Source organism: Haemorhous mexicanus, chromosome 13 (genome assembly GCF_027477595.1).
Source record: "Haemorhous mexicanus isolate bHaeMex1 chromosome 13, bHaeMex1.pri, whole genome shotgun sequence".
NCBI classification, from domain to species: domain Eukaryota; kingdom Metazoa; phylum Chordata; class Aves; order Passeriformes; family Fringillidae; genus Haemorhous; species Haemorhous mexicanus.
In genome coordinates, this window is record NC_082353.1 from 2,875,890 (window position 1) to 2,888,470 (window position 12,581).

At 44.2% G+C, this 12,581-nt stretch overlaps 1 protein-coding gene across 2 annotated transcripts in view; it reads right to left on the reverse strand.

Annotated features, from left to right (window-relative positions):
* SCAPER (S-phase cyclin A associated protein in the ER) overlaps nt 1-12,581 on the reverse strand; it is a 139,475-nt gene that overhangs the window by 12,492 nt on the left and 114,402 nt on the right. For both annotated transcript variants that reach the window (XM_059857897.1, XM_059857896.1), the window contains exons 28-29: nt 10,396-10,633; nt 7,236-7,385 (exon numbers count right to left, since the gene is read on the reverse strand). In XM_059857897.1, the coding sequence (XP_059713880.1) occupies nt 7,236-7,385; nt 10,396-10,633 (388 nt within the window). The remainder of the gene's footprint in view (nt 1-7,235; nt 7,386-10,395; nt 10,634-12,581) is intronic.

A 12,581-nucleotide genomic window follows, 5' to 3' on the forward strand; every position in this document is an offset into this window, starting at 1 on the left:
TTACGGTTTCCACAAGAAATGTAAAGGGTTTGTCAAAGCATCCAATCATCAACTAAAAAGCTTGTGAAACACTGAGCCACTGGACATATTACAGAGCTGTCTGAGACAAAGCTTCAAAGAGAGAGCAAGAAAATGTGCTTTTCTGCCACGAAGAATGAGCTCCGATTTACCCTTTACCAAGGGGGGAGGCAGACGAGCAACATTTCCCACAGTACTCCATTAATGCATTTTGTTCTTTACGGCTCAGTATCGTTTCCAACAAGTGTGACTCGAGCTGAACAGGACGCGAGGGGCTGCGGAGAGCTCAGCGGGGCCCTCGCGGGCCGCCCTCGGAGCAGCACCCAGGGCAGAGCTGACAGCTGCGGAACACAGAGCAGCCCCGCTGCCTCGGCATGGGGCCGGGAGAGCCGAGCCCTTAGGAGAGAGGCACAGGGAGTTCCCTCACACATCAGGCGAGACAGACAATAGCTCGCGAGGCTGACTGAGGATCCGCAGGCTCTCGGCTCCGTTCACAGGGTCCGTGCGAACAGCCAAGGGCGGGCGCCGCGCTGGGTGCGAGCGGCGGCGGGAGCTGCGCAAGCTCTGCCTCGGCCCGAGCCCGGCTCCGAGCCGGGAACGAGCTGCTGGGGGAGCACGATCACGCCAAACTCGGCGGTGTTTTCTCGAGGTGTCCAAGTTCCACTGGGGATTAAGCGGAGACCACCAAACTCCTTTTATCCTGACCCAGGAGTACGATTAGAACGCGGCTCTCCGGAGGCAGCAGCAGCCCCCTCTCTCCTCTAAGCCTCAGCTAGGCACTGCATTTGAAGGCTGTTGAGATTACTGGCTTTTCTGACATTGAGAGATAAGCTTATTCTTCCATTTTTACAGTTTGAGAGGAAGACAGTAAGATAAATCTAAATGCATTAATTTCTCACACTAATTCCTACACACTCTCTCTTCTCCTCCCTACAGGAATGAGCCAGTCATCGTGAACTGAAACTAAATACACTTTACTTCACGCTAAGTCTTTGCTCATATTAAATTACCTTCCCCACCTCCTCTCAAAAACCCCCAAAAATCCAGGATGTATTTTGGAATGTTAGAAATACAATTAGGATGTGACACATGAAATGTGCTGTCCCAAATGCCTCTGACATACTTGATTTGCTTTGTCATAGATCATTCTTTAAAAGAAAAAGTTCATCAGGAAGCTCAAACAACAACAAAGGTGTCTGACAAATTACCTAAAAGGCATCCCCACTTTTGCCTGACTGCCCAGACAGGAATGCCATCTCTCCTGAAGACACTGGTTCACTTAAGTGAATTTATGTGGCTGAGGATGTAAGGCTGTGAGAGCCAAGGCATACATTACAGAGCTGCCTTAATGTACTCAGCTCTGACTCGGGCACTTTAATCCTCAGGGGATTTCTGTTCACAAGCTCAAGTGCTTCTAAATGTGAGTCAAGACTACAACTTCACATGAATCACTCACTTGCCAAAATCAGCTATTCCACAAAATTTACCAGGCGTATTTCTTGTTCAAACCTATAAAGCTTTAAATATCAGGGTGTGGGGCTTTTAAAAGAAGTTTTAACAAAAACCCCATAACCTCAACATGAAATCAATACTCCCAAAAATCCCTGTTTGAGAAGAAACTAACAAAATCAGAATTAAGTAAATTCAGATCTTATTTACTTAGAGATAGGGATGTTAACTGCATGGTAAGTACCAACTCCTGCCTCGCTGCTCTTTGAGCTGTGTTTTCATAAAGTCCACCTTCCAGATCAAAACTGTTCCAGCTCCTCCACAGCCCCAACAGCAACATAAACTATCAAAGTTTAATGATGGCCCCTAGTAAACAACCCATATGGAAACTCTACATATTTTACAATTTGCAAGTTTTCCTGTTGACTTCTGATGTTCACAATTTTTCCATTTTAGAAGTATTTTTCTTCCTTCCTGCTAACACTAGAGAAAACTGGCGCCATTCTGAAACTCAGCATGTACAAACTCTGCCAAAAGCACAAAATAATTTCTCTCCAGAAGGTCACTTTTAACCTTAGATCCCTTTGCAAGTGTCCCTTGCAGCCCAGTACCTGTAACCACAGCTAGGATGTGTCATACACAGATGTGTATTTGTGATACCGTGGGACAAAGGCTCCTGCTGCTTTAGGACACAAGAGGGACTTACCACACAGAAGAAATGCTTAGAAGAAAATATGACCATAAATCAATCATTTAATAAAAAAGGGAAAATAATCTTGGGATGAAACCTTTATTGGGGACTAACTGCCACGCTTTGGGTGCCACAAGTGAGTCCTAATCTCAAGATCCTTTCAGAACTATGCCTGCCATACAATATTTCAATCTGTTTACACATTCTATTTTTACCTGTGATACTGCTGTGTGACATTTTACATATTTAACAAGGGAGAAATTCCCTCCCAAAATATCCTGTAATCTCACTGCTCCTCACTCCTTTACCTGGAGTTAGCTGGGATGCCTGAAACATGTTTTGCAACAAATTTTCCACACCTGTACAGCAAGGAGTCATTTCTAGCAGGTGACTGATACCATTAAATCTAATTCCATGCGCTTCTATTTTCAGGATATGGATCATTAGATATTAACATTTCAATTATTTATGAGTTTATAGTAACAGACCTTGTTATGGACACAAATGTCTGGGGACAGAGGGATTGGACAGAGAAATAAGTGAGACTTATGCAGCTGGAAGACTTCTGGGAATGAAATCCCTTCAAGGACACATAGTGTGCACGTAAATTTTTGAAAAACTTCTGAGAGAACTTTTTACTTCTATCTGCAAGTCTATTTTTAGCCTATTTTTATTTTTTAGCCTATTTTTATTTTTTTAGAACTTTTAACAAAGTTCTGAAGAGCTGCACACACTTTTTCCTATCTCTTTCAGCAGAGATTTTATTTTGCAATCCAACAACAGCATCTTCTAGAAGCATATAATTCATATCTTACAACCCTTAAAGTTGGTGGGATTCTTCTAGAGCCCTCTAAATAGAGTGTGTACCAAAGACTGGAAGAACAAAAGCTATTTTTATTTAAATAAAGGCATAGCAATGCAAATGAACACTGCAACTTCTTTTGGAGCCTATCAGCAAGATCCTGAGTCTGAGGATCTGATTTGTGAGGACTTTTCAGATGAAAAATATTCCCTAACTGCAATGAATATGGAAAGATTTCTATTCCCAATGCAGCAATGTGAAAGAAACCAAATCATCTGTCATTCCTGTTAATTTAATTACAGGACCACATTCAATTATTCAATATAATATGTAAATAAGGTGAATTGACAGCACATGCTAATTATATTCATTATACTAATTAAATCAACCAATAAAAGGGAATGAAAATGTAATGAAATAGAAGGATAATTTAAATTAACAAGAATATTTTAATTAGAAACTGTAATTCTACAGTCTGATATAGGAGGGTTGACTGTTGAAAGATTGGACATTATTTTTATGACACAGTTTAGCTTTAATGTCCATCCTCAGTATCATGGGACCTGGTTTTGCACAGCAGCAGACGAAATGGTGGCCAGAAGAAGAGAATCCCTTTCCCTGCTGGTCCCTCCCGAGGAGCAGATGCCCAGTGAAGCTGGGAGCAGGAGCTGTCTGGCTCTGGAGTAAACAGAGCTCACGTGTGGATACAGAACAGACAGGGCAGCTCAGGCCTCAGCACTGGCTTTGCAGAGCTTCAAATATTAAAGAGACCCTCCTCGCCTTCTGCAGTTTGCACTTCCACAACTGATTTATTTCTTCAGTGACAGCAGCTGCCCTGAAAAAGCTTTCTGAATGTTAAAACCAAATAGGAACGAAGGAAGGGAATATTACTAATATATTATATGTGGGCAGAGTCAGCAAAATCCCAGCCTTTTTAAAATAAACAGAGCAAGCACTATCAAAACACTCAGGAATGTGTTCCTCAGGAATCCATTGTCCTCAGTGCTCCTGACAGAATCACTGGGGCTGCCCTAGAGCCAGGCGTGGTGCAAACACCAAGTGGGAGCCCTGGCAGAGCCTCTGGGTGGGACCCAGCAGGAGGGGGGAGAGCTCCTGGAGCTGGGGGGAATCTCAGGCTCCAAGCTGCACAAGAGAAAAGCACTTTCCTCCTTCCTTCTTCATTTGCTACACAACTAACTCTAAAGACTTCTACAGACTGCATGACAAACGAAGCCAGACCTGTGTTATATTAAAGGAGTGGCATATGATGCTCTTGGAAGATTTTGTTCCATGAATGTGAAATATTTAGGAAATTACCCTCTTATGATTTTGACTGCATAGTGGCAGTAGTTCACTTACTTAAATCACACTACTACTACAGAAGGTCAATGCTGAGGTTGACAGGCTGTAAAATTTCTGGTTTAGAAATCTATCTATTCTCCAAGCTGGAGAACTGCTTCACTGGGGGTTTTTTGGCTTTTTGTTGGTTTTTTTTTTTCTTCCTTTTTTTCCTTCTTCCAGTGTGCAGCTTTGGATATTTATTTGTTGATGTGGATAGACAAAGGAGCCACAAAAAGGGATGCTGAAAACTCCAAACAACTGTTTGTCCTTTTCTGTTTTGAGTACTGAAAGGAACGAAAACATACCTCCATTTGTAATAAGAAATACAAATGTAGAGAGGAAATTACTTTAAACTACAAATATTTCCAAACAAATACACATTTGACTGCAAGAAGAACCTGAATCTGCCTTGAAATACGTCAGTTCTGGACTCAGTTAAAGTTGATTCAAATACTAAATAGAGCTTTCTGGCTTTTCAGAAATTTGTTTTCATAGCTCAAGTTTACTGTATCTATTTTTATTACACTGTACTTGCCAGGACTTCAAGCCTACTATTTGAAAACTTTCACTGTGAGACCAATTTTTTATTTTTAGTAGGACTCCCCAGATGATCAACAACGGAAGAAAAAATTGGAAGCTCTTAACATAATAAAAAATTAAACCATAACTGAATGAATAGAAAGCACTTCCCCCTTCATGAAAAGCAGCCTGTCTAGTAGAAGTCACAACACAAAGAGCACCTTAAAATAATGACCATAAGCAAGTCATACTGCTTTGCCTGGTAGTAAAAGAAAAATTACTTCCTTTCACTAAAAATCCTTCCCAGTATTTTTCAAGTACCTGAGTGAGGAAAGCTTCAGTTTTTCAAAATGCTTTTTTAAACAAAAAAGGCAAACCCAAATACCTCAGTTAAAATCTTATTAATGAGGAATATCAGAAATGACATAAAAAGTTAAGCACATCATGTGACATGGTGCCTCCAAAGCAAAGCACCCTAAAAGAGAGCTTTTAGGGGATGAGAAGGACTGACACAGCATGGCTGTCTGCCTGAAACCCTAAACCTGACTTTGAGGACTGCAGAGGCCACCTTCAGCCCCAAGAGCAGAAGCTGAAAGCTCCAGGACTCAGATGGGAAGCCCAGCCCCAACCCAAGGCTACCCCCAGGGCCCAGGGCCCACTGCCCCTGGCTGGAGCTTCCCAGGCACTGGCACTGCTGGCACAGCTGGCACAGCTGGCACTGCTGCAGGAATCCCCTGTGCTGCCTGCAGGAACCCTGTGCTGCAGGAACCCTGTGCTGCCTGCAGGAACCCCGTGCTGCCTGCAGGAACCCTGTGCTGCCTGCAGGAACCCTGTGCTGTCTGCAGGAACCCCGTGCTGCCTGCAGGAACCCTGTGCTGCCTGCAGGAACCCCGTGCTGTCTGCAGGAACCCCGTGCTGCCTGCAGGAACCCCGTGCTGCCTGCAGGAACCCCGTGCTGCCTGCAGGAACCCTGTGCTGCCTGCAGGAACCCTGTGCTGCCTGCAGGAACCCTGTGCTGCCTGCAGGAACCCTGTGCTGTCTGCAGGAACCCTGTGCTGCCTGCAGGAACCCTGTGCTGCCTGCAGGAACCCTGTGCTGCACTGCTCCTGCAGTGCCAAGTCCTCCATGCAATGAATCCCACCTGTCTGGACTTTGTGCCAGAACAGAAATCCTTGAGCTGCAGAGAGAACACGACAGGGTTTGCGGGCACTGCTGGGGCCAGCTTGACCCTGGGGCATCAGAGGGACTCAGATGGAAGCAGCACCACACAGGGTTAAAAATGACCACTCTGGAGTGCTGCCAACAGGCAACTCCAGCTCCTGAGTGGGATTTTGGTCACACAGGGCAGGGAGGCTGCAGCAGACTCCCTCCAGCTGTGGCCAATCCCACAGAAGCATCACTGTACAATTATATAATACTTGTGACAGCATTGGCAGCTTTAAGATATTACAGTGCTCCAATTATAGCCAATAACTGTAAGAATATTATAGCTAAAACCTTTCCTGACAAGTGTGAACCCTTCCTCCTGCTCCTCCTGCACTGAGGGCACTGAGCTCCGCACCCTGAACCCCTATCCCAAAAGGTGAGCAAAACAGGGAACAAGCACAGAGAGAGAGAACAGTGAGTGCCTCCCCAAAGTGCAGCATCCAGCTGAATTGTACCCAGCCCGTGGGCACTGTAATGCAGTACCTACACATTCAGAGTCAACTTCTCACATTCCAAGAGCCAGTGCCAAGCCCTGCCCTGCCCAATACTCCCTGAGATGTTACAGATAAGCTGAGGAAACCAGGAGGTTCTTAAGACCAACAAATTTGAAATATTTCTTGAGTTTTGTGTCTGTGTTACTTTATAAGCCAGTAAGAGAGGTCACAGAGTCCAGTGGCAAAAGAGGACAGCAATCAAGGAAGCTAAAGGTGAATTTCCACTGTTTCTTGAATAGGGTATTTAGTTTATGACTGAAAAGATTCATGGAGAAGAATGGCTTAAACCTGAGCACTGGCAAGCAGGGAGACAGCTACACTGGCATCCAAGGACAAGACTTCATGGGAGAGTAGCTTAGTTGGCTTTTAAAAGGTTTAACTTGGGTACCACAAGCATCTGATTAAGCTGATGTGAAGCTAACTTAGAATAAAAACATCAGTGGCTAAGTGTGCCCTGGCAGGGTGCAAGGCCAGCTCAAGTCAATGCAATGGCAGCCCAGGACCTACAAATGGAGTTTGCTTATGGACACAAAATCAATGGCCTTGTCTTAGCACACAACTTCAGTTTCTCTTGTGCAAACACATCCGTTTGTGCTCACAGGAATCCCAAGTGCTTCAAAAGCAATGCTGAGGGGCTGAATTTCCTGACTAAATGAGAGATCCATGACTAAATGTGTCCTTGATAACTTCTGAGCCCCTTTTCCATTTGCCTTACCTGGTTATCTGGGTTGTTTACAGTGAAGTAGCCCACACAAATGATGACTTCGTGCAGCAATCCTTCACAGGTATGCTGAGAGCAGTACCACAGCAGGGAGCTGATAATGTGCCTGAAGGCCAGGGACAGCCCTTCAGCTCCCACAATCGACTGAAAAACAGACCAAGAAACAGAAATCACACTCCAGCAGTATGTTCTAGAACCTGTGTGAATTGCATACACATCAGCTGCACCCTTCTGGGGTGTTTGTGCAAAGTACAGACTACGTTCTTCCTTGTGCAAGGCCACAATCAGACCTCTTTTTTCAGCTGCTTACTGTTCACAACTGGAACAAAATATTAAAAGCCACAGAAGCAAGAATAAATTCAGATTTTCAAGGGACACAGGAAAAACTGGATTCTGCTTATTTGACATTCAGTGGAGCATTAGGTTGACCATTTCACTTGATATACATTTTGTGATCCAGGAATATTTAGTAATATCTCTTAGAAATAAGCAAAAGAAACCAAACCATCTTCATTTCTGCAACAGAGCAAAATGCATTTCTCATTAATAACTCATGCTCTGAATGGAATACAATGATTAATAACAAATAATGACTTTTCAAACATTACAAAAAGTTAGAAACATCCAAAAGGAGAGAACAGTCAGCTGCAAAGCTTCTTGGGATGTTTTTTAAAAGTAGGCAAATAGCTGTACCGTGGAGATTCAGAATTAGATTTTATCTGTGCAGCCTACAGCCTCTATTTAATAAACATGTCAAGCAGACAGAGCGACACAGGGTCAAAGGGGAAAACTAAAGCACAAGGAATGAGCATGACAGTCTCCTAACTCTAATGAAACAGCAATGCAGGCCTGAGAAAATCTCTTTCATTTCAGAGTTTTCTTCATTTTCTACCTTGTAGCCTGTGGTAAATACATACACACAAATCCCAGGCTGAGGCATAGTTCAGTCCTGCTCAATTCCAAGTACACCCAGCACAGGCAGGATCCTGGACAATGGAAGCAGGCTCAGCTGGGGGTGCTTTCGATCTTGAACTTCAAGTATTCTGGTAAGTCAGTGTATTTCCAAAATTTAATGCCCAATAGAGCCACCATTCACTGCTTTATGTCATGTGAATGCCATGTTCTCAGGTCCATCCTTATTTAATTAGTGCTGTCTGTGCATGCTGTGACCCAGTGCTCTGGGTTTAACCTACTCTGATAACAACAGGTCAAAGGGCACCTGAGTTTGTGTATAGAAGTTAAACTAATTCTTCAAGGAAACTATGCTTCCTTTTTAGCCAGAATTAATATCAGCTCAGGACCCTGTGCTGTTTCTCAGTACCATCTTTCAATTGTTTATACTGTCAAATTAAATGAAATATATACCCATGAGCCATCTGTGCTAATACAAACTCGAGAATACCAGACCTCTTCTGCTAATCAGATCCCCCTATTCCACAGTCCTACCAATCTGTGATAAAACTATTCCTCAGAGATAATGATCACACAGGAGGCTCTTTCCTCTTCTGTCTGCCAGCCTGCCATGGCCCACGGGGTCAGTGTCCAGCAAACTGCCTCAGGTGGATGTTATTTTTAACAGTACAGAAACAAATCCCAATAATGCACGGGCAGGGAGAGCTGCTGAGCTACCCCAGGGTGCTCTCGTGTCCATCACACACAGCCCAGCCCACAGCCCAGCCCACAGCTGGACACCTCCTGAGCAGGGCCCTGTGCCCATGAACTGAGAGAAGCAGCTCCCAGTGCTGGGGTTCTGGCCACCCCTCATGCAGGAGTTACTGACTTGCACCATTTTAGCAGAACAGACTAACACAGGCCATGGGCTTTGGAGGTTAATGCTGACTGCTTGTTACAAATGCTGGGATGTAACAGCGTGGGTAGAGGGATAAATACAGACAGGGTAAGCAGAAGATGGGGTTTTAAAAACGAACAGTGGTTTCTTGGGATAGCAGGGAGCAGCCCTCCAGCCAGTGTGATCTGCTCAGCTCCCCTGCAAAGTGTACCTGTTCCAGTCAAAGGCTGACTCTGGCATACACCTGTAACACCCACAGCAAGACACTAACAGCCAGTCTGTCTCAAACCCAGAGTGCTGAAGGAAGGTCAGGAGGGAACTGCCTTGATGGTCAGAAAGAAATGGAGTCAGCAGCATGTGCAGTCAAACTCCAGTCAATATCCTGCTTCTGTCCCTGCAAAGAACTCCTGACTGGACTGGTGCTGCAGCTGCAGGTGAACTCTGCTGCACACACAAGTCTTGCTGCTGTTGTTACAGATGATACCAAATGTACTGAAAGTCCATGGCAAGAAACACCAACTGAAGGAGCCACACTAAATTCTTCATTTGTGAAAAGCTCTGTCCGAGTTTAATGCACTTCAGATGGAGAGTGTGGTACAGCACACTACAAATTACACATTAAATGAAAAAGAAACCTGTTCTGTTGAATTGTGTAAGATTGATGCTGCTAAATGTGTTTTCAAAGCAATGCCTTCTGACAGGTGTTTTATATTAACAATATAACTGTACTAACTTACCTGAGAAATATACCAGTATTTGTATGGCAAAATCATTCATTTACACTTGAACTCTGTTCACAGACAAAGGTAAGTAGTCCTTCTCAGGACTCAAAATGCAACTTTTTTTTTAGTTTAATAAAAATTATAAAAACATATTTTCCAATTCATGGTCAACAAAATTTTACTTGCTAAAGAAATTATATCAAGTGATTAACAGTTTCAGCTGCACAATCTTAAATCAAATGGCCCCGGAAAGCACTGGAAAATATAATATGTGGTTATAATACAAGCAAATCCTTTCACACAAGAAAAACTGTTATTTCATCCTTCAGACTAAGATTTTTCTTTTTACACTTTTGGGGCTTAATAAATACAAAGAGCACTATGCTAGAAACAAGTAAAAAAGAAGTTGGAAAACATAATGGATTTGACTTGAGCATTTAAAGTATTCCAAATTTTCACTTTTTGGTTAAATTCATCAGCCACAGCTATGTGGTAGACATAACAATAGTTAGAAATTTCATGCATGAAATCTAACATTTAAAAACTCCTTCAATAACCAAGACCTTAAAGACAAAACTTAGTCCAAAGATACAATCAATAACTAACATCACCCCACCAGGAGAAGTTTTAAAACATCCCTTACCTGGAAGGCAGGCAGGTCAAGAACAGCAAAGCTGTTGAAGAAACGCAAGCTCTGGATGGCCACCTGCACGGTGCTGGCAGCGTAGCTGTCCTTGGGGCTGGCCGGGCTGGGCTCGGAGCTGGTGCCGTGGAACAGGACGCAGTAGAGCATGTGCAGCACCCCCACCAGGTCCGTGGCCCGCAGAGCCGCGCTCAGCCCCGTGGGCTCCTGCCGCCCGCTGTCAAACACGCTGCAGCCCCTGCAGGGAACAGCCAGGGAACAGGCAGCCTCAGAGACACAGCCAGAGAAAGCCTGGGGCCTCGAGTGCCAGGAAAGCACAGCACTTCAGAAAATACTTGCAATGATTGCACCGCCCCACGCTCTAACTGCAGGGCAGCTGCACCATTGGGGATCCTGCCTCACATCCTGCGCCCGTGCCCTGCTGCCAGCACCGGGCCTGGGGACCCTGGGAGCACGGAGGGGCTCCGAGCAAGCCCTGCCTCGGGCCAGCAGCCTGCTCTCACCTTTGCTGCTCGCAATAGCAGCCAGCAGCAGCGGGAGAACTCCCTGGAGCCTCTCCTGCCACAGTGATGGGCTGCAGGCACTGGCACAAACTGCCTACCTACGGAGTGAAATAAGTTACTGGGAACAGATGATCTTGATCAAATGGGTCTGCAGGAATTTAAGAATGAAGTGTGGGGCAGGAGGAAAACACACTGCTTCGTCCTGCAGTCAGATGCTGCGATGGGACACTGCAGCAGGGCAGCAAAGCACAGCAAGCACAAAGCAGCACTGCTCGTGCCCACGGGAACTGGCTCCCTTTGCCACCCCCTGGGCGTGCACATAAAATAATGGAGAAGGTTTCTGGTTGTCTTGGATATCAGCACAGACAGGCAGATAACTCAGGACTGCCCCTTCCATTCTCACATCCAGCCTTCCAAAAACACTTCACATAATCCTTCATGATTTTTACAGCTCGTGTTTTTTCACATTATTAATAATCCAGAAGAATATGCAGGACAACTACTAAGGAAGGCTGAGAGTATCACTACCCTGGAGGCTAAATAATGTGGGGAGGGTAGGCAAGCACAAAATGAAGCCTCAAAATAATCCAGCAAGTTTTATATTCTCGGAATTCTAATTCAGACCCATAACATAAATTACTTGAATTTCAATTTGGAAACACATTTGGTCAATATTAGTAATCAAAGGAAACACTAAAATAATAAAACACAGCAAACAGTAACAGTGAAAATATGCTACATCAAGGACTGGTTTTTACCTCATCTACTATGTTTCCATCTTTAAAAAAAAAAAAAAAAAAGGAAAAAAAAAAGAAGGAAGTGTCAATACCAAAAGAGACTACAAAGATTGAGTGTATATATGATTCCTTGTTAAAATTAAAGGAAAATATGACAGACTATATGAGAAAAAAATATAAAAGCACAACTTAAATGAGGGTATTTTCCCCTTTTATAACTACTAAAAGCAAAGGAAATGGAAGTGAAAATCAGAACCATTTTCTAAAATAATCTGTAAGTTTGAAGAGCCCAGTTTAAGAAAGCAAAGACCAGACACTCAGAGGGCTCAGAATATTCCTGTTGAGCAGAATGAGAAAGGAGCTTTCCCTCGACCAGAGCAGCTCTCAATAATCTCTCCTGTATCTGTACCAGGAGCACCCTGCACTCCTCTGCTACAAACACTGGCTCCAGTGACATTTCCAACACAGATTCTAGGCAGGCTGACTAATCCTGCTTTTTACAATTGCAGACAGACTTCTTCAACACAGAAACTAAACCATGAGCTCAGCAACAACCGCGTTTTGGGCACCATCATCTTGTTCTGTCATTTTCACTTTTCCTAGTGAAGCAAATAAAGCAGGTAAGAAAGCACCACCTTACCCAAACCAGTGTCTGTGAGAGAGAATTTCTGTCTGTCAGCAGCACTCCATCAGTGCCTTGGACCACAGGGAGGGAAAGAGGCAGAGCAGGATGATGAAGCTGCTTTCCCCAGGTCCCAGAGCAGCCCTGAGCTCAGCTGAGTATGACAGGACAGTATTTGGGCTGTACACAACCTGCTCTACTGGCACCCATCTGTTCCCACCACTGTCCCCTCACATCTTTACCTTTACTTACCAGATGATGTAAGGAGTGCTCTCATCTGAAATCAGCACTAATGGGGACCATTTCTGAGTTATTTCTATTTAC